The sequence below is a fragment of the Electrona antarctica genome (assembly GCF_951216825.1).
Source record: "Electrona antarctica genome assembly, chromosome: 7".
In the NCBI taxonomy this organism is placed as follows: Eukaryota; Metazoa; Chordata; class Actinopteri; order Myctophiformes; family Myctophidae; genus Electrona; species Electrona antarctica.
In genome coordinates, this window is record NC_136812.1 from 24,913,242 (window position 1) to 24,940,432 (window position 27,191).

The 27,191-nt window shown below is 44.9% G+C and overlaps 1 protein-coding gene across 1 annotated transcript in view; it reads left to right on the forward strand.

The window, feature by feature from the left end:
- Positions 1 to 27,191, forward strand: part of kifap3a (kinesin-associated protein 3a) — a 35,967-nt gene that overhangs the window by 3,117 nt on the left and 5,659 nt on the right. Inside the window, exons 3-19 of the mRNA XM_079505781.1 lie at positions 359 to 504; positions 1,236 to 1,294; positions 2,062 to 2,203; positions 3,917 to 4,016; positions 4,961 to 5,085; positions 5,327 to 5,425; positions 6,499 to 6,677; positions 9,299 to 9,461; positions 12,776 to 12,876; positions 15,758 to 15,866; positions 16,050 to 16,162; positions 17,041 to 17,206; positions 19,436 to 19,561; positions 19,884 to 19,982; positions 20,622 to 20,707; positions 23,939 to 24,134; positions 24,678 to 24,762. Coding sequence (XP_079361907.1) covers positions 359 to 504; positions 1,236 to 1,294; positions 2,062 to 2,203; positions 3,917 to 4,016; positions 4,961 to 5,085; positions 5,327 to 5,425; positions 6,499 to 6,677; positions 9,299 to 9,461; positions 12,776 to 12,876; positions 15,758 to 15,866; positions 16,050 to 16,162; positions 17,041 to 17,206; positions 19,436 to 19,561; positions 19,884 to 19,982; positions 20,622 to 20,707; positions 23,939 to 24,134; positions 24,678 to 24,762 — 2,094 coding nt within the window. The remainder of the gene's footprint in view (positions 1 to 358; positions 505 to 1,235; positions 1,295 to 2,061; positions 2,204 to 3,916; positions 4,017 to 4,960; positions 5,086 to 5,326; positions 5,426 to 6,498; positions 6,678 to 9,298; positions 9,462 to 12,775; positions 12,877 to 15,757; positions 15,867 to 16,049; positions 16,163 to 17,040; positions 17,207 to 19,435; positions 19,562 to 19,883; positions 19,983 to 20,621; positions 20,708 to 23,938; positions 24,135 to 24,677; positions 24,763 to 27,191) is intronic.

Sequence of the window (27,191 nt, forward strand, 5' to 3'; positions counted from 1 at the left end):
CTATCCTCAGAGATGCTATATGAGTGATCTGGATCTGCATTTCCTCAACAAAATGAAGAAAATTGTTGCAAAAAACAAACCAACACAAAAACATGTTTATATTACTTAAGTGCATTTTGCCAAACATCACACACACTCCTATCCTCCTAGTGAAGACCTGTGCCCAGAAGAGCACTTTTTCTAGTTTGCCACTCAGTAGGCGTTCATGCGTAACTTCCGGGTATGATGAATGATGATGTCACGCGCATAGGCTATTGTTGTTGGTTCTGGTTCATCTGTACTGCATGGATGATGATGATATGTTGCCTTGTACAAATATTTTTATTATTGTTATTTTGTTTCTGCACACTGTTCTCAGCATTCGGCTGAAAAGCTTACATGCCAGCACGGATGTAGCCTCACTGGCCCGGAAGGTGGTGGAGGAATGTAGGCTCATCCACCCATCTAAACTCCCTGAGGTGGAGCAGCTTCTGTTCTACCTGCAGAACCGCAAACACACACATGGTAATGTTTACAACGCTTAAAATACTACTGATGCACTTCAGTATTATGCCCTTTGACAGAAAACATTGCAGTTACGACATTCAATGAAAATAGCAGATCCACAAGTTCACAGCGCTTTGCAACGCAACACATGTGAACTTGTAGGTCAGCAACTGTAAGCAAAGACTGTTTGTGTATAGAGGGCAAAATATTGTATAGAGTAGACTAGGGCATTAAGCAACTAGTCGACTAGTTTACTAGTCGACTAGTAAATCCACTAGTCGACCTTGTTGGTACTAGTTGACTAGTTTTTTCCCCCCCGATTTTGTAGGCCTCAAAATCAGGTAGATTATAGTTATAGTCACCAATGTACACAGTTTTTAAATGTTTTTTTTTCCTCTCTCTCTTTTTTTTTTTTTTTTTTTTTTTTTTTACATAATAGGTAGTTAAACAACTAGTCGACTAGGCAACTAGTCAACTAGTAAAAATGACTAGAAGTGAATGCCCTAGAGTAGACCATAGAGTTATAAAGGATAGAGAGCGGACCTGGAGCGACAGCCCCGCCTCCCACTATTAATTTCAATGGAAGTTGCTCATGAAGTCTTCCGGGTAGTACCCCTCGAGCATCGAATTGGTTAATGCACTCCTCGCATAAATACAGGTTCTGACTGATTTGACTGTTTGTTGACAATTAATTGCTATGGAGATAGTATTGTTAACTTTAATGCCTTTTAAATGTGTGCTTTTCATAGACAAGCAAGAGAAGCAACAGATCTCATCTAGAGACCTCACAACATATGCAGGAATGGAGGTAGGTACTAGAGCAAGATCAAATCAATGGATGTGTGTGTGCGTCATATACAGTAACAGTACATGTGTACACGTTATGACTGCTTACAGTACAGTGCAGTACTGTACATAGGGCTGGGCAATATATAAATATTATATTGTGATATCATGAGACTACTGTAGATATTGTCAGGGATTTTGGATATCATAATATCATGATGTGGCATTAGGGCTTTAAGCAACTAGTCGACTATTCAACTAGTCGACCTTGTTGGTAGCCTACTAGTTGACTATAGTTGATAAGAAAAAATTGTTCCCCCCCCCCCCGTTTTTGTAGGCCTCAAGATCAGTTAGATTATAGTTATAGTCACCAATGTACACAGTTTTTAAATGTACAACTATTATTCTTTTTTTTTTTACATAATAGGTAGGCTTAGTTAAACAACTTATTTTCATTTTTATTTTTTTACACAATAGGTAGGCCTAGTTAAACAACTAGTCGACTAGTAAACTAGGCAACTAGTAAGAATCACAGAAGTGAAAGCGCTATATGGCATGCTTATAGATACCGACATATATATAAGCTACTTGCGCTGTTAAAAATAAAGAAAATATATTGTCATTCTGACAATGCTGTAAGCAGACACACCATGTACTGTACAAATGTCCTCAAAACGATATTATCGTCACAATATTGATATAGAGGTCAAACGATATTTTATCCCTGAAATGTATTCCTCACCCTGAGTTGTTGTTTACAAATGTTTTATATATGGTGTCCTCCTCTAGCTGGATGAGGAGGCCAATATCTGCAACATAGACGACTACGTGGAACTGCTCTATGAAGACATCCCAGAGAAGATCAGAGGAGCCACCCTTATACTCCATTTGGCTCGCACCTCTGATAACCTGGAGGAACTCATGCAGAATGGTACCTTCCTCTGCTTTACTCAGGATTGACTCACAACACTCCATATTTGGGCATGGCTGACACAGAACTCCACAAGCTGGCCTGTTCTGACATCCCAACACTCCATATTTGGGCATGGCTGACACAGAACTCCATATATAGGAATAAAGGGACACAGAGAGACACATACAGAAATCTGACGTCATTCTGACATGATCCCGACGGCCTGTCTTCCCCCCATCTCTCTCCCCATTTCCTGTCAGCCTACTGTCTGTCCCTGCATAAATAAAAAATCACACCCGTGTGAACTGAGTGGTGCAAGGTCTTATATAGCCTGATCAGCTGTGGTCTGACGTAATGTCAGTGACCATAGTAACCATGCTCATTTTTTTGGGTCCCACGTACAGGTACACACAAGTACAGGTACACGGGTACAGACACGGGTACAGACAAAGCTGGTTGTTGGAGTGGTTTGCACCACTCAAAAATATAAAATAAAGGCGAAAGCCATAAATAAAAAAAAAGGGACACAGACATAATATCTGGGTGGGGCATTCATTTCCAACTTGCATCATTCCAAGTAGGCCAGTGCCCAACGGGCCCCGCCGTAGAGGCCCCACGGGCACCTCTCTAGTGCCCAAAATAAGGATGCCAAGGTTAATGTGATTAATATAAAGATAACATTTAATATACAATATATATCCTCAATTTCAGTACACAACCTTCTAATAACTTGCAGAGAGCCAGAGGAATACCATATCACAGCATAAGATGAGCAAGATTGCACACATATTCACGTTCTTATCCACACATTTCAGGATTTAATTACAGAATTAGGCAAGGGCTATGATCATGCAGAACTACAAACTGTATTAAACATTTTAAATGCAGCTGTTGTTGATACCTTGCATGGCAATACAGAGCCATTCATTTAGATCCAAAACCACAAAGTTCAACTCAAACGGATAAAAGGATTTGAATGGTAATGGACCCTCGACTGAGCAAAATAGTTCAGTTTACCTAAAATCCCTATATTACTGCTGACAGGTCAAAAGCCATAGCCATATACCCATGCAGTCCTACTTCGGTATATTTGAAGAAAACTTAAAATGACACGGCTGATCTTGTAGAGTGTATTTAATTTTCCTTTTTTGTTGTTTTTCATTTTATGGAGCTAGGTAATTATCTCTGTCTTCTCTCCGGGTGCTGTCACTTGAGTTCATCCTCTCTTTCTCTAAGCACCCCATCCCATGCACAAGATCCCTCTGCCTAGCCCAAAGTCCTATTCCCTTCCGTGACAACACCGCTGTTTTCTCTCACAACAGCACGGAGTCGTCATCCATCGCGGCCGTCGTGCGATGGCGCGGCTTCATTTGTAACTGTCACAACGCATCGGCTGTACACTTTGTCTGTCGTGGAGGATCAGGTGGTCGGATCTTGATAAGAGGCGAGTGTTCATGTGAACCGCAGGACCCCGGGTCAGCCTGGAAAGACGAGAGGATCCCTGGGACGCACGTCTTTACGTTGAGCATCACCCATAGCTCACAGGCCCCCGGGAGCCTCCGACCTCATTGCATTCCCCCATGCTCCTATAGATTAGGCTCCACTGCCTCCCCTCTTCCCCTACACAGCCTTTCTGTACATCCTGTGTACTGTATGTTCCTTCCTTCCTCCTTTCTACTTTCTCCTCTCCCTCTAACCTGGTCTCCTCTGCCTGTCTTTGTGTCTGGTCAGAGACGGCCCTGGGAGCCCTCGCCAGGGTCTTGAGGGAGGACTGGAAGCAGAGCGTTGACCTGGCAACCACCATCATCTATGTCTTCTTCTGCTTTTCCAGGTATTTTGGACACTGTCCAATTCTCATCCCTATTTTTCTTTAGCCCTTCCAGAGTGTTGTTACAGATACTGATACTGATATATTTTTACTTCCATTTTCAAATACAGCAAATTCTAGAGTGTTAATTTCTATTTTTACACTTTCGGAGTTAACCATTAAACCCCTACAGTATACAATATACTTCATTAACTGGAGGCCCCCGGAGCTCTATACTAGGCCAAATGACTTGTCAAATATAGCCAATCTATAAGCTCACAATAAGTGAGCTTGAAGGTTTTCTATTTTTGCAAAGATGGATTGAAAAGCGAGGTGAGAGCAAAAGAGTGACAGCATTGTGTGCAAAAATCAAATCCTGTGCAATCAATCAGACAGTTGGTCCTTTAAAAGCGGGTCATCAAGCCCTGGTGGTGATTCTATTGCAGCAACACTGCTGACCCCGGAGACAGCGGCTTCATCCAAACATCCCCTCTCTTCTCCACGTTTCAGCTCTCACTCTTCTGGACAGTAGTCATGCAACTTTGACAGCACGCTTGGTATTGAAACCTCACGTCCCGACACGGCCCTAAAATTACCACCCGATAGAATAATACATAAACGTCTTGTCAGGGACGATTTAGGCTGCAGGAGGATGTGTGCAGGTCTGAAAAGTGATAGTCATTCTTGGCTCGTCTCCATCTCAATGTTATGTTATTTGGATTGTAAAACGACTCCAAGTTGGTCTGATTATAAGTTGGACCAGGACATATACTGCTAGCATGGTGATGACTGAATATGTTTTGAGTTTGACAGTTTACTTTGTGAACTATTTCTGGGGTGACTGAGAGGGTCGTTTCAGTCAGAGCTCCCACCCGGGATCCCAAATTTGATTTCGGCATTGAAAAAAATCCTCTTTTGAATAAATGGAGGTATTTTTCTTCTCCCCTCGCCTCATCTCCCCACTCCAGCTTCTCCCAGTTCCATGGCCTGGTCACCCACTACAAGATTGGGGCCCTGTGTATGAATATCATAGAACATGAGCTGAAGAGGTATGACCTCTGGCAAGAGGAACTGCAGAAGAAGAAGAAGGCTTATATCCTTTAACGAGAGTCAAAGTTGTATATGTATAACATCACGTTTAGGAATCCCTGCACTTCTTGTCACCTTTGGTGAATGGAAATATAAAGTCTAACTTGTTGTGGTGGTTTTGTGTGTGTGTGATATCAAAGAAAGAAAAGGGCCACAGTCAACACTTCAGTTTAGAGCCGTTTTGTCGTCTTATAGTACAGGACAAAGTAATCTTTCGAGTTGTCAGGTTCCTTGACTGATTTTACGTGATGAAGACCCAGAGAACCAGAATCTGAAGAAGGACCAGGAAAAAGCTTTCAAAAAATACCAGAGCCTCCTGATCAAGCAAGAGCAGCTTCTCCGAGGTACTGTACCTATACCTAGTATACTGTAGAAGAGCTGTACTGTACCTATACTGTAGAAGTACTGTATAGGCACAAGGATTTCTTTAGCAAAAAGCAATGCAGATGTATGCCACCTAACCCTCAGTATTAGAACTATATATTAGTATAGCAGTTTGCTGTTGCTAGTTGCTTCTTCCAGGCCCACACCCTGACACACCTATATTTTCATAATTTAACGAACAGTTTGGTAAATTCAATATTGAGCAAAAGTACTTTTTTCTTTTTTTACATTCAACAGTGTAAATGAAAATGAACAAATCAACAAAATCATCTCATTCTCTACCCCTCTGGTGCTTCCTCTTTATAGGCTTAAACCAGATATGTTTTCAACATAAATTGGAAAAGAGTTGGATCAGTAGAGGGAAAATATGTTACTTGGAACTTTCCACCCCATCATAAATCCAGTCAATCGAATATGTACCATAAGAAAGAAATAAACTAATACAGCCAGTCTGTAGTGCTGAATCATTCAACTAGAAATGAAAAACAAGGTGGTGAAGGTGGTGATATCCATAGATTCCATACTGTATGTTTATGTTTATATCACTTATTGGGCCCATAATAATTAATAAATAATTAATTGTGTGGCAGCGGTGGCCGAACGGTTTGCGGAGTGGTCTTGATACCAGAAGGTCGCCTGTTCGAATCCCCGGACCGGCACGTTAAAATTACCACCGATGAAGTGCCCTTGAGCAAGGCATTGAACCCCAACCATGAAATGTTCTATGAGCAGGGCGTGGCTGTAAACAAGCATCTCGAGCTTAGTCCACTTACCCTGGGTAAACAAAGAACTTTGCTTTGCTTTGCAATCTGAATAAAGACACAAAAAACATGGAGGTACATACATTGTTCAATTGTTATTAAGACATTTTAGAGAAATATAATAATAGGGAAGCATATTCATTAAATACACACTTATTACATCATTTTTTTGATAAAATCTTAAGTCATAATACCAGCTGTGCAGTATACCGCACGGCCCTATTAGAACACGGGTCAGTTGTACTCTTTGTGTTTCCTGTGTGAACATGCAGTGTCTCTGTTCCTGCTGCTGAACCTGGCCGAGGACACCCGCACGGAGCTGAAGATGAGGAATAAGAACATTGTCCACATGCTGGTGAAGACCCTGGACCGGGAGGACCAGGAACTGTTGGTGCTGGTGGTCTCTTTCCTCAAGAAGCTGTCCATCTTCCTGGAGAACAAGAATGACATGGTGAGAGTGAGAGAGATGGATGGATGGATGGAAGGAGGGAAGGAAGACCTTTTATTAATCCTGCAGAGGAAATCCAGCTTCAGCTTCACCCAGTTCAGGGCTGCTCAGGTGGTCATGAGCGCTCATCATCAGCATCTTAGCGGGGTGTGCCCGGGGGCCAACTTCTGATTACCGACAGACGGCATCTCTACTCACTAAGACGAAGCTATAGCCTCCCTAACAAACAAAGAAGGAGTGAGGGATGTGGAGAGGGATGGAACATAGGAAACTCATTAAGGACAAGGACGGGAAGATTGAGGGCCAAACTATCATATGGTATACTGCATATACATTGTGTGAATTTATTTCAAGCCAGAAAACTGTCTCAGCTGCTATGTGCGGTATTCACATTCTAATAAACAAGGATAACATTATTTTCCTAGTTTTCTCTAAGTCAAAAGTTTTAAGAACACATTTTCTAAAACACTCTGCTCATTTTTATTGGAATGGCCATTACCTTGAGCAGGGTACCAGCTGAAGCCACGCTTATCAAATTTCAATTAAAAAACAAATGCCTGGAGGCTTTGTTGTTAGCTGCGTATCCCACTGTGCTCTTACAGGAACCTTACCGCTCAAAACTTTCCCTTAATCCACTCCCACCTGGATCCAATCTCAGCCGGTTTGTGGGCCTTTATCAAAGCCAGACCCGGTTAGGACCCAGTTTTATCTCCTTGTTCCCCCCTTAGTGTATCTTTGACTCAGATTAAAGAAGCCTTTAGGGCTTTAGACCCACTCAGGCATGTGTCCAGCAGAAAGAGAGAAGAAAAAGTGGTTTCAATACTTTTACTCGGTTGGGTATATCAGTTTACACCAGGGAAAATGGTTTCCTTTTTAGCCTGTAAATGTTTAATTGATTACCAAAAAAGGCTATTACATAGCGATCTGTCATCGCTTTTATTTAGACAGTAAACATGTTGTGGCCACACCCCACCCACAAAAACACACAACCATGCAGATAACAGTTTTAAGATAGTCCGATAAGGCCTTTTTTTTTTCTCTACCCCTGTCACTAATGGAATGGGAATGTCAATGATAATTGACACGGGCTGTAGTTGATTATACAGCACGAGGCCTGGGTTTGTAATGATGTGACTGGAGCTGGTTTTGCACACAGTAGCAGTTAGTAGTTTTTTTTTTTTTTTTTTTTTAACTGGGAGCAGGTTGTGTCCCCATTATATCTGGCTGTGGCTGAGCAGAGACCACAGGAGAGGGAAACAGACATGTTAACAAGCAACGCTGGACTGGCACTGCCTGTCACACTCAGCAGACTGACAGACAGACAGACAGACAGACGGTCACAAACACATGGACTCAATGACAGCATGTGGATGTACTGTAGCCTAAACACTTCCAAGCCACTCACACTCTCACATAATATTAATGACAGCATCTCCAGTCTGCCGGAGATTGCCAGTCTTGTGCGTATGTGGTTTTAGGGCTTTCTTTGGTGTCATCAGCTCAACACCTCCACCTACCTGTAAGTCATGTGCATCAACGCCGAGATGGGCGCCTTACTTCAAATCAGGACATCACAAATGCCAATGCACTTTCACTACATTTTGCCACAGTTAAACGCAAAATTAGAAAGACGGGATACAAATCTCACCTCTTAGCCACATTCATATTTTTGTAATTTTGAACCTTAAGTTTAAGAATGATTGTTCCCTCCTTTCAACAACTGCTGGCATCTGCTTATTAATGTGCATTGCATGGTAGACCAATGCCCAGTTCGAGCTGATGGGAGGTCCTAATTCAGGCAGAGGGATGTGCCTAAAAATACTGTGTTTGAACAACGCAGACGTGATGAACTCAGATTTTGTTTCCCCCTAATCTAATTCTATTACATACTTGCATTGCATTCCTACATGAAATGATGGCCAAAATATCCAATGGTGCTACTACCATTCTCCCTCCAATGTGACCAGTTGTTTGTGCAGTAAGCTTGTGATGTTGCCAATGCCAGAGCACTTATTTTTGTTATTGAAACAATGATTCATAATGGTTATAATTTCAAGAGACAGGCGATGGGGTAAAGCTCTACATGCTACTGTATGATTTTACATACAGTAGCATACAAAAATAAGCTACTGTCAACCCCCATTTTCAGCCAGTCAAAGTAAATTGGCTAGTAGATTACTAAATTACAGAGTACGAAACGTTTGTGGCGGTGGTTCTCAAAGTGCGGTTTGGGGACGTCCTTGGGGGGGTACCAGGGGGTCCCCACTCCCCATTTGTTATACAGCATCACAATCATTTTAACCACTTTATCATTTGTACTTTGGCTATTTAAAAGTAGCAGGTCTCAGCAAGCTTGTACTGCATATCTGCTATTTTTGAAATGTTTTGAAAAAATTTAGAAAACCTTTGAATGTTAACAAGTCTTCTGGGGGTCCTGGGGGTCCTTGGCAGAAAACATTTTCAGATGGGGCGTCCGCAGCCAAATCTGGGGGTTCTTGGCACAAAAACATAAAATAAAACAAATTGAGAACCACTGGTTCAGGGGCTAAGATTATACTGTCCTAAATACATGTCAATGGAACACAGCATGTATGTTGACTGAATGGAACTGTACGTGTGTCCAGGCTGAAATGCTTGCAGTGGAGAAGCTGACCAGGCTGGTTCCCTGTGACGACGAGGAGCTCCTGACCACCACCTTACGTCTCCTGCTCAATCTGTCTTTTGACACTGGGCTTCGTGGCCAGATGGTCCAGGCGGGACTCATCCCCAAGCTCTCCTCACTGCTGGGTAATCACGTTTTCTGTGCATGTTGTGCAATGTCTTGTGTTATGGCCTGGCTCTAGGCCACAACAGCTAAAAGGGAATCAGGAGATAGTTTAACAAAAAAGTGATTTCATTGAATTTTTTTTAATAATGTTAACAAAAATGCAAACAACGCTAGTCAATGCAAACACGAGTGAAACAAGTAAATGCTGTCGAGTTATGCCTGATTTGTAAATGACTTAGTTGCGCGCGCCACTAAAAATAGCCGATCTACACAATGGCCATTTCTGGTCCACTACACCGGCTCGCAACTAAGTACAGTTCACCTTAAAATGTTGAGGTCTTCAGTAGTAGTAGAAAATAAATGTGTATGTGTGTGTCAAAAGGTGTGTGCACTGTGCAGGTGCAGGGCTTTTACAAAAGTGCCCCGACCACAAGCGGACTGTGGTGACCATTAGAGAAATGACTTCCTGAAAGGAGATCCAGAACGGTGGGTTGGCTCATCCAGAGGGGTCATGAGGCATGGTCAAGACCATCTCTGATGGGCTTTTTGAAGCCTCTCCAGGGGAGGCTCGGGTAACTGCGCATAATTAATATAATATATTTGTTAGAATAACACGCCGGAGCCCCAGCACAAATGTTGTTTTTGTAGGAGCGGGCCGGAGAGGTGGAGGGGGTCTTCAGAGATTTAGGGCGGGTTTTTTTTTCAGGGGATACTTTCAGGAAGTGAGGCACACACACACAATATAAATTAGCGCTGAAATATCACACCCCCTCATAGCTTTGACGTTTTAGAGAGAGAGAGAGAGAGAGAGTGTGTGTGTGTGTGTGTGTGTGTGTGTGTGTGTGTGTGTGTGTGTGTGTGTGTGTGTGTGTGTGTGTGTGTGTGTGTGTGTGTGTGTGTGTGTGTGTGTGTGTGTGTGTGTGTGTGTGTGTGTGTGTGTGTGTGTGTGTGTGTGTGTGTGTGTGTGTGTGTGTGTGTGTAATTCTCTCTGCATGTGAACAGATGTGTCATTAATCAAAGCTTCGACTGTGGACTATACTCCCCTCCCTTGGACCTTCTGCTCCAAGGATTCCCTTCTTATCTCCAGAGAGAGAGGGAGGGAGAGGGATCTGATCAGCTGGTGTGCGGAGACGGGCTGCCACTCTGGCCACAGCCCACTCCGAGGGTCACGACCCCCACTGATAAGATGAAAGGGAGAGGGAGCCGCTACTTGTCAACATCACCTTCCTCATAATCCCACCACCTGAACGGCTTCCAAAACCTTTTCACTTAACACTGTGAAATTTGCAATGTTAATTTAACCATCTAAGTCCTATACTTTGGTGTACGACAAATAGCGGGGGTGGGGGGGGGGAATTATCTATCTACAAGCTCACGACGCGGTTTGAGCTTGTACATCTGCCATTTTCACTATTGAGTTAAATGAACACTAAGATTTTGATTGTGCAGGCCCCCGCCCTTCATTGCTATCACATTTAGGCTAACCGCTAGTTCACACACTATGATTCTACGTTTACTGTCATCGCCCTGTAACGTTCACAGGCGGTGGGGAGACTTGTGAGAGGGAGAGGGTTTTTTCCTTAGAAAAGCATTACCCCATTTTGTGGCTTCTCTCTTTGAAGACCAAAACCGACGGTCTTATTTACCCAAAGAGTGCCGTAACAACAGAACTCTACTGTCCACAAACCCCAGCCCAGACGCCTCTTAATGCGTGCGGGTGTAATTTTATGAAGGCTGGGTGGTTTTAAATCAGGCTGGGGTGTAATTGGAGTTTAGCTCTCCCACTAACTGCCCCTGAACAGTCTAGTTAATTCTTAACAGCTCCCTTCACCTTTCCTTTTTCCCTCTCTCGTCTGCCGGTTGCAGTGTTTTGAACATTTTTAATGGGATCTTTCTCTTTGCCCATAAAGGATTCTCCATGTTCCTACCAGTGATGTGAGGGAGTTCGTCAGGTCAGGGGGGGGGGGGGGGGGGGGGGGGTGTGTGTGTGTGTGTGTGTCTAACTTGAAGCTCTCAGGGTATACTGTGTACAGGTGTGTGTGTGTGTGTGTGCGTGCATGTGTGCGTGCGTGACTTGAAGCTCTCAGCGTATACTGTATACAGGTGTGTGTGTTCATGATCTCATATTGCATGTGTGTTTATGCACATTTTAAGGTATTGGTTGAGGCAAGGGATTGCTAACGAGAAGCACATGCTTCGGCCAATGACTGCCTTCGCTGGAAGGAACCGAGCAGCGTTGCTTTAACTTATTAAAGGCAGTAAAATTGATGCTTCCTCCTGTTTTCCCAATTAAATCTAGAAGCCGTCTCTTTTCAGGCCTCGTTCGCCCCTTTGCTTTTCCAGGGGTTCAGCGAGCACATCTGGATTCAATAGGCAGCGATAAGACTCCCTGTATGGCCACTGACCGACCACGCCTGGGACCAGTTTGAGCTGGCCTGGTTTGGGCCTGGTATGAATGTTACAGGCGGTCTGTCAGTGGTTCTGGTCCAGTGAAGAGCATCCCTCTTAACACTTTCCTTAATGAAAAGCCCCCGGGTCAGACTTTGCTCTCCCAACTCTATTAACATATCTTGGCTGACTTCTTCTGGAGGCCTCCGTTCCCCCTGCAAGTGGTCAGGGTCAAACTCATAAAGGTGCTGGGCTAGCCGACAGGCTAACACTATCATGTTTTGCCATTATCCTTTCATTCTGTTTTTGAAGCAGCTCTGTGGAGATCTCAAAATAAGATTATAGGAAAATGAATTCCTTCTTTTTGTTTGTATACATTTTTGAAAAGGATAAAGAAATGATATATCCCCTGTTCTGGCCATGTCAGAACAATAGTCAGAACAAGACCGCAAGGACCTTTTTTGGTGCTATCCCTTTTGGACTGAGTGTTTGACTGTATTCTGTTGCTGTTTATACATTCTGTCTAATAAACTATTCAATCAATAGATGAAAGGCAAACATTCTACAATCTACAACATGTTGCAATTATGATCATGCTTGTGAGCTTGTAGATGACTATTTTTGCTATTTGACGTACGATGAAATATATAGGTTTTAAGTGGTTACTTGGCGTTGGTTAACTTTAACCTGCTCCAGTCTCTGGTTACAATCTCAGAGAGAAGCTGCAATCAAAATGGACCAGCGTTTGGCCGAATTTTTGCACCCTGTTACCGATAATTTCCAATGGCACCAGATATTGAATAGAGCATTCAACCTATTAATATTTGCAATAAAGGGGCGACAGCTTACTATTTTCCAAGATGTGGTCATTGGCTTCCCATGGAGCGTTAAGGTACAACCAGTCATTCATCCATTTGGCTTCCCTCCTGCTCTGTTTATGTTTCAGCTGACGAGGGCCAGAGACAGTTGAGCATGTGCATTCTGTACCACATCAGCGTGGACGACAGATTCAAGTCCATGTTTGCCTACACAGACTGCATACCACAGGTAAGACTGGCTAATGTACGCCGCCCCCCCGGCCGCAGACGGCTGCATTAGCATCGGCGGCTAACGGGACCTGGGAATTACGCATGTGAGACGGGGAGAGAGAGGGAGACGAGGATAGAGAACAGGAGTGAGAGAGAGAGAGAGAGAGAGAGGGGTGAGGGAGGGACTTGCGGACCACATCTGGGCCCAAACCGCCAGAGGACGGCTGCTCAGTCTTCTTTCTCGGTGCGATGACAGCTCTCTGTTTTCTCTCCTCGCCCTCTCTTTCCACCGGTTGGAGCCCTAAAGAAAAGCCTTGCGTCATTTCATCTAAAGAGCCCCTTTAAGTCTAATTTATGCCTCATCGTATACGTACTTCGCTTAAAAAGAACTGATTTGTAAACACAACAGGAAAATGTGTTAATTTTGGCGAGTGACACTGTATATATAATGAAGTTTATATTGCGCTGTAATCAAGAGGTGATTGTTCTCTGCAATATTAAATTAAATTGCCTTTAATTAGGAAACATTAACAGTGCAGCAGAACTGGTCTGTCCAAATGAAATTTACTTGCAGTCAAGGCAATTACCTTAGCCTACATAATAAAAAATAATATATTAGAGTGTTTCAGTTTTTCACTTGAGAGTTATGGTTATTGCGGATTGACTTGACCGGGGTCAGTCGCTCCTCTCATCACTGGCGATTAGCTAAACGTTCGTTGTGTTTGTTTGCTGAGATTGGGTGTAAATTCTGGCCAGATGTGTCTGGTGGAGCCGAGTGTTTGTTCAGAGGGTCGTGTCGCCAGCAGATATGCCCCCCGGGTCCACTGTGGCAGAGAGGATGCTGGGTAGCAGCGTGACCAGGAAGTGACCTCCGACCCGAGGCTCCCTCTTTCTCCTCTCTCTTCTTCCCTTCGTCTCACCCTTTCTCCCACCTTCTTGCTCTCTCTTTCTGTTTCTTTAGCTCTCTTTCTTTCTGTCCTTTCATCTGGCGCTCCCTTTCTCTTCTGTTGCTTCTTCCTGTCCACTCGCCCTCCTCGAACCTCCTTTGCACCTTTTGTATGCCTCCCCCTCCCTGTCCCGGTTTCTCCTCTGAAGAAACATACGTACATCCTTATTCCTCACTGTCACTTTTGTTTCGCACTCGAGGTTGTGCATCGAGGCTTTGTGTTCGGAAAAAAGCCACTGAGACAAATGCACGACACAGGCGTGCAACCAACTGTAAATCAGGCTTTATCCTTGCATCTTTTTCACTAATACCTCTCTCTCACTCTCTCTCTCTCTTGCCACTTTCCCAGGGCAGTCAGTGACCTATGTCATTTCCCAGCTCCAAACAGGGGTCAATCCTGTACACGGAGGGAGATGCTGGTCGAAGGGTTACACGAGGAGGGGTGTTAGAGGTTAAGGCAGAGGAGGGGTTAGGGTGAAGGTGGAGATGGAATGGAATTGGGGTGGCGGGGGTCTGGTGTATGGTTGGTTCGGGCGGTTGGTCGACTCTGCACTGTGGTGCTGACTGGGCCTCCGGTGGCCGTCTGTGGTAAATAAGCACAGGCAGGTGCCAGAGAGTCTAGACAGGACTGATTTGGGGTCCGGGGCCCCTGGTATGTGATACCCAAGCCGAGCCTGGCCCAGTCTCTCTCTCTCTCTCTCTCTCCTCCCTCTCACTCTGATTGCACACTGCTGACTCCTCACAGGGCCCCCCCTTCAGCTTAAAGCTTTTCCTGTTTAATGTTAAATCAGTGCAGGGGAGATGGACAGACGGATGCAGGGGAGGGAGAAAGAGCAGGAGGAGGTGGACAGACGGATGCAGGGGAGGGAGAAAGAGCAGGAGGAGGTGGACAGACGGATGCAGGGGAGGGAGAAAGAGCAGGAGGAGGTGGACATTGGCCGACTTAAGGAACGTGGGGTGACTCTGTCTCGTTGGAACTATGCCCGTCATTCCTCCACTCTCACTCTCTCGCTCTCTCTCTCTCTCTCTCTCTCTCTCTCTCTCTCTCTCTCTCTCTCTCTCACTCTCTCGCTCTCTCTCTCTCTCTCTCACTCTCTCGCTCTCTCTCTCTCTCTCTCTCTCTCTCTCTCTCTCTCTCTCTCTCTCTCTCTCTCTCTCTCTCTCTCTCTCTCTCTCTCTCTCTCTCTCTCTCTCAAAACACACACATTTCCATGTGTGTCGTTGTGCTGGTGCCGCTGGCCCCTCCTCCCTCAGCCTTCCCTTGCTCCGCGGGGCTCAAAGCCCTGTGACTGGCCCTGACGTGATTGGAGGAGACTGCTGGGATGCTCCTTTATGAATCAGAGGGCTTTTTCAAGACGACAAATTGTGAGCAGGCACACATATATATGAAGAAAGGTTGCCCTCACTGGCTTTCCTCCTCCCTCGATCCCTCCCTCATCCCCCAATGCTCGCTCACTCTTCCTTTTTTGCTCTCTCCCCCTCTCCCTCTCACTCAGGTCTGGCCCTTGGGGGCTGAGGCTCAAATTTGATTAAGGACACAAATTACCCTTCGCTACCTTTTCGTGGCTTACAGCACATCAAGAGCACCCGGTGGTTACCCACAGAAATCACTGAAATGACTCAGCACAAAACTAGACGGGTGTCTGTCAAAGGATGTGAGGCACTGAAATACTTTTTTGAAGAAACTGTGAATAGCTGAACTGAACTGAATAATAATAACTGTGGGAATTTTCTGGAAAATGCTATCCCTCCCAGTTCAGCCCTGCTGAACAGGTGCCCAGACCAAACCATGCAGTGACTTTACCCCTACACCACCCAGACACCCCACAATGATTGGATCGTAGGATATCATAATCAATACCACTGTGGAACACCACACTAACTTTGAAACTGTCTTTTGTTGAATTTTACTGAACGATTTCATTAGCTGACATTTGGAGCATTTTATTTATAGATCATGAAAATGGTGTTTGACTGTGCAGAGGACATGATGGATGCTGAGCTCATCTCCTTCTGCATCAACCTAGCTGCCAACAAGACCAATGCACAGATTATTTGTGAAGGTAGGATATGCACAGATGCAGGTACATAATAAGCCATGGACTAAGAAGCCTTTGAATTGATTGTGCAGCACTTTGGTCAACACATTTTTGTTCATGCTTTAAATCTAAATGTGCTTTAGTACGTGAACACAGATGAGTACATCTTCAATTCCTTTGTCCATTCATGTTTCTCTGGACCCCAAGGCAATGGGCTGAAGATGTTGATGAAGAGAGCACTGAAACTGAAGGATGTTTTGATGATGAAGATGATCAGGAACTTGTCTCAACATGACGGAGCCACCAAGAACCTATTCATAGTGAGTAATAACCAGACTGTAGTATTTAACCCATTTAGACCTGAGGCCCATTCTAAAAATGCCTGAACTAAGTTTTCTGAAAAAACGTCAAATCTTTATCCAACAAATGTAAACACAAATAATGTTGCTATAGCCTATAGAAACAACTAAAAGGACAGTTCCTGGCTTTAAAGGTACTAGAACGGCGCTCGTGGGGCCTCTACAGCGGTGCCCGTTGGGCACTGGCCTACAGTACTTGGAACGATGCAAGTTGGAAATGAATGCCCCACCCAGATAGTATGCGTTGGAGCCTCTACAGCGGTGCCCTTTGGGCACTGGCCTACTTGGAACGATGCAAGTTGGAAATGCATGCCCCACCCAGATATTTTGTCTGTGTCCCTTATATGCCCATATATGGAGTTATTTATCAGGCATGCCCAAATATGGAGTCTATGATGTCAGAACAGGCCATGCTCCATACAGTATATGAACGCTGGGCAGGGGCCCGGTCCAGCGCCCGGGCAGAGGCCTTTTTGGGGCGGTTCTGGACAACCGTGGGTCCGACCGACTCGACACCGGGCACTGCACTCCCTTCAGTGGTGTGGAACCTAAATATATTCAGTGGACCTGACAAATCTATGATCAAGTATTTAAGAATTTGAATGCGCTATGGTCCATGCAACCTCCTCCCCAAATAGTGTGTTACAAGACGACTTGTGTGTCTAGAATCTAAGACAATGAAAAGGAAACAACAAACAGCATGTGTTAATTTATGCATTTGTAACTCTGAGGGTGAACAAATGTAACCAAATGGACCCGAGTTAAAGTAACACTGAGGAGTTTCCTGTAACTTAGTGTTTGCGTGATCCACTGTCTCACATGTACTGTTCTGCCCACAGGACTATGTGGGGGACCTGGCATCCCAGATCACAGAGGACGAGTCCGAGGAGTTTGTGATCGAGTGTCTGGGTACACTGGCCAACCTCACCATCCCTGACCTGGACTGGGAGCTGCTGCTGAACGAATACAACCTGGTGCCTTACCTCAAAGACAGACTCAAACCAGGTACCAATACAACCTGGTGCCTTACCTCAAAGACAGACTCAAACCAGGTACCAATACAACCTGGTGCCTTACCTCAAAGACAGACTCAAACCAGGTACCAATACAACCTGGTGCCTTACCTCAAAGACAGACTCAAACCAGGTACCAATACAACCTGGTGCCTTACCTCAAAGACAGACTCAAACCAGGTACCAATACAACCTGGTGCCTTACCTCAAAGACAGACTCAAACCAGGTACCAATACAACCTGGTGCCTTACCTCAAAGACAGACTCAAACCAGGTACCAATACAACCTGGTGCCTTACCTCAAAGACAGACTCAAACCAGGTACCAATACAACCTGGTGCCTTACCTCAAAGACAGACTCAAACCAGGTACCAATACAACCTGGTGCCTTACCTCAAAGACAGACTCAAACCAGGTACCAATACAACCTGGTGCCTTACCTCAAAGACAGACTCAAACCAGGTACCAATACAACCTGGTGCCTTACCTCAAAGACAGACTCAAACCAGGTACCAATACAACCTGGTGCCTTACCTCAAAGACAGACTCAAACCAGGTACCAATACAACCTGGTGCCTTACCTCAAAGACAGACTCAAACCAGGTACCAATACAACCTGGTGCCTTACCTCAAAGACAGACTCAAACCAGGTACCAATACAACCTGGTGCCTTACCTCAAAGACAGACTCAAACCAGGTACCAATACAACCTGGTGCCTTACCTCAAAGACAGACTCAAACCAGGTACCAATACAACCTGGTGCCTTACCTCAAAGACAGACTCAAACCAGGTGTGATCTCGTCGCTGTCCAGTGGAAACCTTGTCCAAAAGCGCTCCTTTTTTATCATTATTTAAAAAAACATTGAAACAATAGTGAAAATAAGCAATCTACAAGTTCACAACATGACGCATCGCAACATGAGCATGTAGATGGGCTATTTTCACTACTTTTCTGCGACACTCTTGTATGATGAAGTAGGGCATTGGTTTACCAAAACACTTAAAGTTAAAATTTAAACAACGGCAAAGATATACAATTTACAATTAAAGTATTTAGCAGATGTTCTGATCCAGAGTGACTTATGCAAAAAGAGAGGTAAATAATCAAAGACTGACTACAACCCAAAGACGGACTCAAACCAGTTTGTCATACGTTGAGTATGATGCTGGGATTTCATCTTCAGTGGGAAACGCATAATGTGCATTAATGGCTGATTTGTTTTCATTCAAAAGTACCAGAAGGACCTTGGAGTGCTGGCTATTCTTTGTTTTATATACAGATTTTAAGCACGTACACATAAGTTGCACATTCAACTGAATGGTTTAGTTATACATGCACGCACACATACTATATAACCGTCTCACCTTTCATCCATCCGCTTCACTTTGAACCCAAAAGTCAGTTTTCTCCCATGCCCCTTATAGCCTTTGACCCCTATTATAAATCACTTTATCAGGGAAGTGTCAGTGACATGGATGATATGAGGTCAGAGAACACTCATTATGTCCTGGGTCTTATCTTTACCTTTGGTGGTGACCTCTGTCCTATGGTCTAGTCAAGTCTTTTCCTGGTGTGTGTGTGTATATATGTATATATTTATATTGCCCGCTATGGAGCCCTTACATCTAGAGTTCGGGCCGCTAGGCGTCCCTCACACCTATGTCGCACTGCCGATCTGACCGATATGTCCGAGTCCTAGTGTTGAGGGCTTTGTCAGAGCAGCCGTTGTAACTGTCTCTCTGTGTCCCTTTTGTGCCCATATGACGTCAGAGGTCTGCCCACCCGCCCACACTCAGTGTTTCAATGTTGGACAGCACAGTGAAAAGAGATTGTCATGAGAGTAGCTTGAGCCCATATTCTGTAGCATTGAATATTGCCATTTTTGCTACCATATGCAATATTTGTCACAGTATTGCCGCCCCCACTGCTCATAGCATGACTATCTGTAATATGAGTACATTTATGATCTATTATTGATATACTATTATAAAACAAAACCCTCCAACCCCCCAACAGCGACAGTGATAAGAATCTTGCAATCACCAATATACATTTTGTGATGTCGCCCAAATGTGAGAGTGAACTGCGGCCAGGTTTGAGCTCACGCAGTCTCAATATGACTATATGGCAGATATGAAAACATACCCTGAGGTTTTGAGTCACTGCAGTGAGTGTCCGGTCACTGACTGATGTAAAACAACTTTTCTCCTTCGTGTCAGGTTCTGCGGAGGACGACCTCATTCTGGAGGTGGTGATCATGATGGGCACTGTGTCTGTGGATGACTCCTGTGCTGCCATGCTGGCCAAGTCTGGCATTATTCCTGCTCTGATTGAGCTGCTCAACGGTAAGTCCAACTCACGTCTATGTACCAGAACTCTCAGCACTTGTCACTTTACTCAACACTTAAGCACTACTCCGTTCCAAATTGATACTTTTTTTAAATGAAAGTGAAATGTATATTGAAAATGATATAACTGCCTACAGGGCCACAATAATAATTCCCACGTTTAACTCTCTTCACTTTCCGATGAGGAAGATGAGGAACATAAATATTGTATTATTTATGACTGGTCTGACTGCTGAGCTGCCTTAACGATTACCATCACTGTTCCGTCCTTTCTCATGTTTTCATCACTGTTGCGTCATCTTTCCCGTTTGTCTTCCAGCCCAACAGGAGGATGATGAGTTTGTGTGCCAGATCGTCTATGTCTTCTATCAGATGGTGTTCCACCAGGCTACCAGAGATGTCATCATCAAAGACACGCGTATCCTTTTTTATTCTGAAGGCTTTCTTCTCATGTATGTGCCTACAGCATAGTCGTGTGGAAAAAAGAAACCTCAAATGATTTCACACATTCACTCTGTAGTGCATGTTTCTATGGTAACAGTTCCAACCGATATATTTTGTCACCGCTTACTCCCATCTGTATCGCCGTAGCAATCTTCATGGGCCTTTTGATATGGGCCTTATTTCTACCCCAGGCTGTTCCAAGCTGTCGGTAATGGTATACAGTTGTGGTCTGTGGCATGCCTGCGTCACATTACAAATACACTGCCTGTCAGTAATATTTGATAGATGTTTTGCTTTCCGTGTGGGGAAGAGAGAGATTAGGAATTTTGAGCCCAGCTCTGCTGTGCCTATAGGGACAGGGTTTTGGCTCCCAAAAAGCATTCTCTCATCACAGGAAATGTAAAGAGTTGTTCTTTTGGCCCACGGGGGCACCTGTCTTGTGTCTCCCTCCTTCAAATGAAAGAGGCTGTGCAGATTATTTTCCTCCACCATATCCCCACCTGTCTCCCTGATCTTGATTAAGGATATGCTGATGATTGATGGTTCCATAGTGGTATTGAAAAGACCAGTAAAAATGATGAAACGTTCTTTTCTCCTTGAGTCGTGACCACAGAGGCGCCCGCCTACCTCATCGATCTGATGCACGATAAGAACGCAGCAATCCGTAAGGTCTGCGGCAACACTCTGGATATCATAGCGGTAAGTATCCACGTACCGTATGATCGTGTGAACGTTTGTAATCAAAAGAACCGTGGAAATCCAGTGGGTTTCCTTATTGTATATTAACAAAATTGCCAAATATTGTATGTAGCGTTCGTTGAATGTTTCTCCTTGCTGTGTGTTGAAGTGTCCTTGAGCAGATTGGTGCCTTGCATTCCTCCACCATCGGTGTGTGAACGTGAGTGTGAATGGCTGATCACTTTGAAGGGTCAGTAAGACTATACAAATGCAGTCATTTACCATGTAGTCCATTTATCACATAAAATCTGAATAAAATAGTCAAATGCAACGACATTTGGGGATTTCCATTCACACAGTCATACTGTATAAGAGGCCCATCACAAGAGTTTAACCTTATGGCAGAGCCTTAATTATAAATATGTCTTGTGTTATTCTTGCAATAGACCAGTCTAGATTATGATTCATCGCCATTTCAACTCAAGTAGTATAAGCATTTTAACCTTCTGGCACATCAGAGTTTCCCTCTGTTTAAACATTTTACAATCAGCACCCACTCTGTGGCCTGATGTGCCCTGGTCAAGTTTGACATTAGCGATTAACTAACAGATGAATTGCTGTATTGCTTTGTGACTGACAGGTGTGGTCAGCTTCCAGTCGGTGTTTGATCAGTGCCAGACCATAGATCAGTGTAATTAGCTGTAGATTACAGCCAGGCTGTGTAGCGGGGCAAAGGAAGTGTTTCATTGAAATTATCAGTGAGACCTATTAAGCCGTGAACCACATAAAAGGAAGCCAGCGGGCTCTGGAGAGTGTCAGTGGCCGGACAGCGGAGGTGAGAGAGAAAGCAGACCCTTAGACGAGTGCACATGGGCGCACAGTCGCACACACAAAATTGCCCTATCACGTACACACTAATAGCCATGAAATGGCTCTCACAGTATGCAGCTTCTTCAATGTACTCCGCACGCACGCACACACGCACACACACACACACACACGCACACAATCATCATTCCTTTTGACTTCAGGCTTCTTGAGCAGCACACGCCATGACTGCAGTCTTGAAATGTTCCCCTTTGATCAGTACGTTGCTCCACGCGTTCAGAGTCAGACACACACACACACACACACACACACACACACACACACACACACACACACACTCCTCAGAGAGAAATGCTATAGATGGTTCCAAGCGGGACAGAGGGTTAATTCACATGGATATCCTTCAGCTGATCAGGTTTCCAGAGGAATACATTGGGAATGCTCTGAAACACTGTTTTATATCGGCCCTCCTCTCTGCTCGCCACCGCCATGAGCTCAGCTACTTATGATTGATTAGTCCTCATATCCAGCTGATGCCGAGGCCCTAATCACCCGGTGTAAACCCACGCCATTAAAGCCATTTTAGCATCATGATAAATCTGTCCGGTGACAAATATTGTCACTGCCACTCCAGGGTGAAGGAAGGGGACGCCGGTGGAAGGGGGGGGGGGGTGCTCTGTGTTCCGTGTGACAGTCAATGGGCCTGCTTTGAGGCCTGGGCCTCGGGTGGCTGTCAATGCCCAGAGGTCTCTGCACTGTGTCTGGATGATTAATCTACTGGGCCGGGGCGGCGTGGAGTGGAGCGGTCTCAAAGGCCGCCTTTATCTCTCCTCCCCTCGGCTCCGTGCATAGGAAGGAAAACAGGGCCCTGTGGGCGTCCTCCGCCAAGCTACACACGCAAGCAGTCTATAGCTGGCCGGGGTGCAGGTTTTTATTAGCTAGCCTACACCACGCCAACATGAGTTGGATGGGGATGGAGACGACACACACACACACACACACACACACACACACACACACACACACACACACACACACACACACACACACACACACACACACACACACACACACACACACACACACACACACACACACACACACACACACACACACACACACACACACACACACACACACACACACACACACACACACACAATTTGTTTGACTTTTTCTGTTTCACAAACACCCTCACACATCATGCATACCACACTCTCTTTCCTTCCCTGCTGAGATGGACCAATATGGTGGTCAGTGAGCAGAGAGGGACCTCCATACCTCCCCTGATGCTCTGCCTCTGCTGCAGAGTGATACTAAAGGCCTTTGAGCTTTACTCTGCACTCGGCGAGGGTGTTGATCACACCTCCTGGCAGTAATAAATGCACAATAAATAGTAGGGAATATCTAAGTGAAGGATTGTTGTATATTTTGCCATTGCTCCCATAACGTATGCGGTTTGTAGAAGTATGCGTTTGTGTATCTGTATTGTAGTCTGTAGTGTAGTTTTCTGCAGTTTTCGATGAACCTGGATGCTACAGTTGGAGATAACTAGGGAATGATGCAAGTTGGGAATGCATAGCCCACCTGGTTATGCAACACCGTCTATACCCATTGTTAGAGTGCCCATTGTACCTGTCTGTGTCCCATTTATGCCCTTATACAGTGTGGAGCATGTTTGTATCTGTCCGTCCTTGTCACGTTCATAAATGGTAAATGGTGCATTTATACAGTTGGGTGCCACCGATATTGTCCCTTATCATTTGACCCATTTAGGCCTGACCTCAAAACTTTAAAAAATCCTTCTAAATCCTCCAGTTTTCTGAAATAAATATTTTCACGATTTTTCGCGCTATGAGCTTGTAGATCTGCTATTTTTCAATAGCTAAATTATAACATAATGTTTAAAACACCAAAAGGGGTTCCCGCCCAAAATGGGTTAACTGTCCTTTTGCGCAGATCACGCAAACCTCAGCAAAAAGAAAAGGACAATATCGATGGCCTCCAACTGTATAGCGCCTTTATCCAAGGCGCTTTACATAGATTGTGCATTACATTCACCCATTCACAAACGCATTCATACACCGATGGCGGCAGAAGCCATGCAAGGTACCAACCAGCACATCGGGAGCAATTTGGGGTTTAGTGTCTTGCCCAAGGACACTTCGATGTAGACAGGAGGAGCCGGGATTCGAACCGCCGACCCATGGATCATTGGATGACCTGCTCTACCTCCTGAGCCACAGCCGCCCCGTTCATGCCCCCATACATGGGCATGTTGCTCGTATTGGCCGTTCTCGACAAACAGATCTCCACATACTAGTATAATGCTTACAGTATATATTGGCGTATCGTTCAGATCGGCGGTTCTGGACACTAACTGCATTTATTGATTCATGTGCTATTCCTTCTTCCCTTCCCAAGGAGTACGACGAGGAGTGGGGCAAGAAGGTCCAGAGTGAGAAGTTCCGCTGGCACAACTCCCAGTGGCTGGAGATGGTGGAGAGGAGTCAGATAGACGAGCAGGGAAACCCCTTCATGTACGCCGGCGACGGAGGAGACTACTTCATGGGCAATGATGACATCCTGGACACGCCCGAACTCTTCTATAACAGCTCAGGTATCAGTGGCGCTTGATCACATGACAATGAGAGATACTTTGAGGAATCTATGTTGTAGAATATGGTGATGGAAGGATGTAATTGTTTTTCCTGAGAGGCCACTATACTTGAATAGCTGGTTGCTGTTTTGTTTGTTTTATATAATGCGTTGTATTTTAATATGTTGTGATTTTATATGGCTACTTCCCTGGCCAAGTCTCTCTTCTAAAATATTTCAGTGGGACTTTGTGGTAAAACAAAGGTAAAATACAAAAATAAGAATAGAATAAATGCTAAAGATGTATAGGCTACAGTAAGAATATGCCAGTACTAGATACAATATGCCTGGCCTTGTCTCATTTGATAATTATTAGAAATATGCAGGATACAGGAACAATTATAATACACAGCACAGGGAAAAAGATAATCATAGACAACAAGGATTTCTTCCTGGTTCTTAAGTGGATGATGGTTTACGTTTTTTTTTTATTGTATGATCATGGAACATTTCCGCACACTGTGAAAAACATGTGTACACTTGTACTGTATGTCTCTGTGTGCAGATGGGATCATTCCTGCAGATGGTGTCCTCAGTCCGGACTTCTACGCAGACTTCCAGAACGGAGACTTGGGACAGACCTTTGGCAGGTAATGAACTGTCTATTCACCTATGCCTCTGCATGTGGAACGCACAAAGCAACACAAGTGCATGTGTGTCTGAACATGATTTAGTATGTGAATGTAGGGTTGAAGCTGTCAGCGGGGCAGGTTGTCTTTGTCCAGAAATATCCACTCTGTCAGTGGGGAAACACAAAACTGTGAGTGTTTACCTTCTAGCTCTGCGTCTCGGGGAAGCGGGGGCAGCCAGACGGTCAGTCAGCCAGCGACCCTGTGGCAGCGGCGCTACCCCACTGTGTTATTCTGATTCACTATTCGCTGATCTGTGTTATTGAGCTAGACCAGGGCCTGAGTCAACACCCCCTCCCCTATCCCAGAAGGCATCTCTCCACCCTCAACAGTACCCCCTCCTCTATCCCAGAAGGCATCACTCCACCCTCAACAGTAATACTGCAGCTTTGAGAGCAAACACTCTCTCAATAGTTCTCCTCCCATCCCCACCCACCCCTCCAGTGCGTTCCGTGTCTTCCTCTCTTTGGGTTGGTGTTCTCTTGCCCCTCATCTCCTCCCTCCCTTTCCTTTTTCTAATTTAATTCTCTGTCTGTTATTCTTCCAATCCACTGTGGCTCCAATACATCACCTGGCGTGGATTCAGTGCGGTGCTGGCATGCCACCGTGAATCATGACCTTAGGCGGGAGAGTTCAAAATCGCTAATGTTATCGCTAAAAATTGAACGCAAGCTTTAGAATTTCTCCCTGCTGCCGCCAGCTCATTTGATATGCTGTTAAAATGATGAATAGTTGGGGAAATGGAGAGTTTATTGTGAGTAATTTGTCTTATTTATTATCAAACATCTCCTTGCGTGCGATAAAGCTTGTGTCGAAGGTTTTTTTCCCCGTGGCAGGAATGTTTAGCTTGGCTGCTGTTGAGAGGCTGACTGTGTAGATAGCAGGAGTATGAGCTGAGTCCTCGCCACAGTTATTTCAGCTTTCAGAGCGAACGGAGAGGAAGGAGAGAGCGAGTGAGAGAGAGAGAGGCAAATAGAGAGAGAGCAAGTGAGAACGAGTGAGGGGAATGCAGAGTGAGTCCTCTCTCTCTCTCTCTCTCTCTCTCTCTCTCTCTCTCTCTCCCTCAGTTCTTTGTAACTGATACCTTTTAAATATACTGAGAGAGCTGAGGGAATTGGCGTCTGTGAGACTGTTTTAATTTGGCCAGTGTACTCCTGAGTGATCCAGGTTAACACAATAATCAAAGCCAGCTCTGCCGCTTATTTTAAACTACGTGTGAAACATGGTGTGAATGGGACCTTTTAAAATGGACTTGATACAATCCCTGTTATTCGTATGAATATCATAACGAGCAATTTCATACCGGCTATATAAAATGTCTCAAGTTTGGGTCATTTGAGAGGGCACCTGAATGAGGCAAATCTCGCATAAGCATTTTTGGTCGGCTAAGGGTCGTCATGTCGCAATGAACGACTGGAAAGAGAAGTGCCTGGGTTCTAATAGAGGGACATGCTACACGGACAGGTAGGCTGGTTAGGAGAGGAGTTCTGATTCCTAACACAATTAAGTAATGAGTGAAACAATAAGTTGTGCTGTAACACAGCAATTATTTTCTCAGCAGTTACTTGATTACGTTTTGGATTAATTGAATTATCTTGAACCTTTTTTAAAAGATATGTTTGGGCTCTTCTGCCTTTATTTAGTAGTTATTTATTTAGTACGGTGAAAGAGTGACAGGAAACAGGGAGAGAGACGGTCGGGGAGTGACACGCAGCAAAGGTTGTCAGGCTCAGGAATTGAACCCGCAACTCGCTGTCAGGCATTAGAGCCTCTGTGTGGTATGCACCTTAACCATGCACACACCCTTGAAGCATGTTTTTTAATCATGTTTTTATCAATGAATGAAATCAGGATGTGATCCAATATGCATTAGTGGAGGGAGGCGAAAAGAAAGGAACAAGTTCAAACTGAACTGTTATAATCAGGTGAGAGAGGTATATAGAGAGGGTGTGGGAGGGGTGGCACCGGGTGAGATGTGGTTCTTTAACAGCGATGGTGTGTTGGTTCGTTGTAACCCGAGCTGTGACAGCGGACAGAGATCAAAGCAGGGCCAGGCCCCGAGGTCTGGAGGAGACAGACGCAGGGGGGCTGAAGGGTCACGCCGAAGGAGGAAAAAGGGCCCAATTCCCTTCCTGTTCACTACCAAGCAACTCTCTCTGTGGACTAGAACGTGTCCCCACGTCTCCCCCTACCACCCTCTGCTGGGGCCCTCAGGGGCCAAACTGGCATTTGTGGGAACACTGGTGCCCTTTGTCTTAATGACCCGGACACAGACCCACCTCCCGCTGTTGGAGTGTCACACAAGACACATAAACTGTACGAGGTGGCAGACAAGTTGATCTGCAGGTTTGATGGGACAGCTACTAGGTTACTCCTCTGGTGTGTTGTAC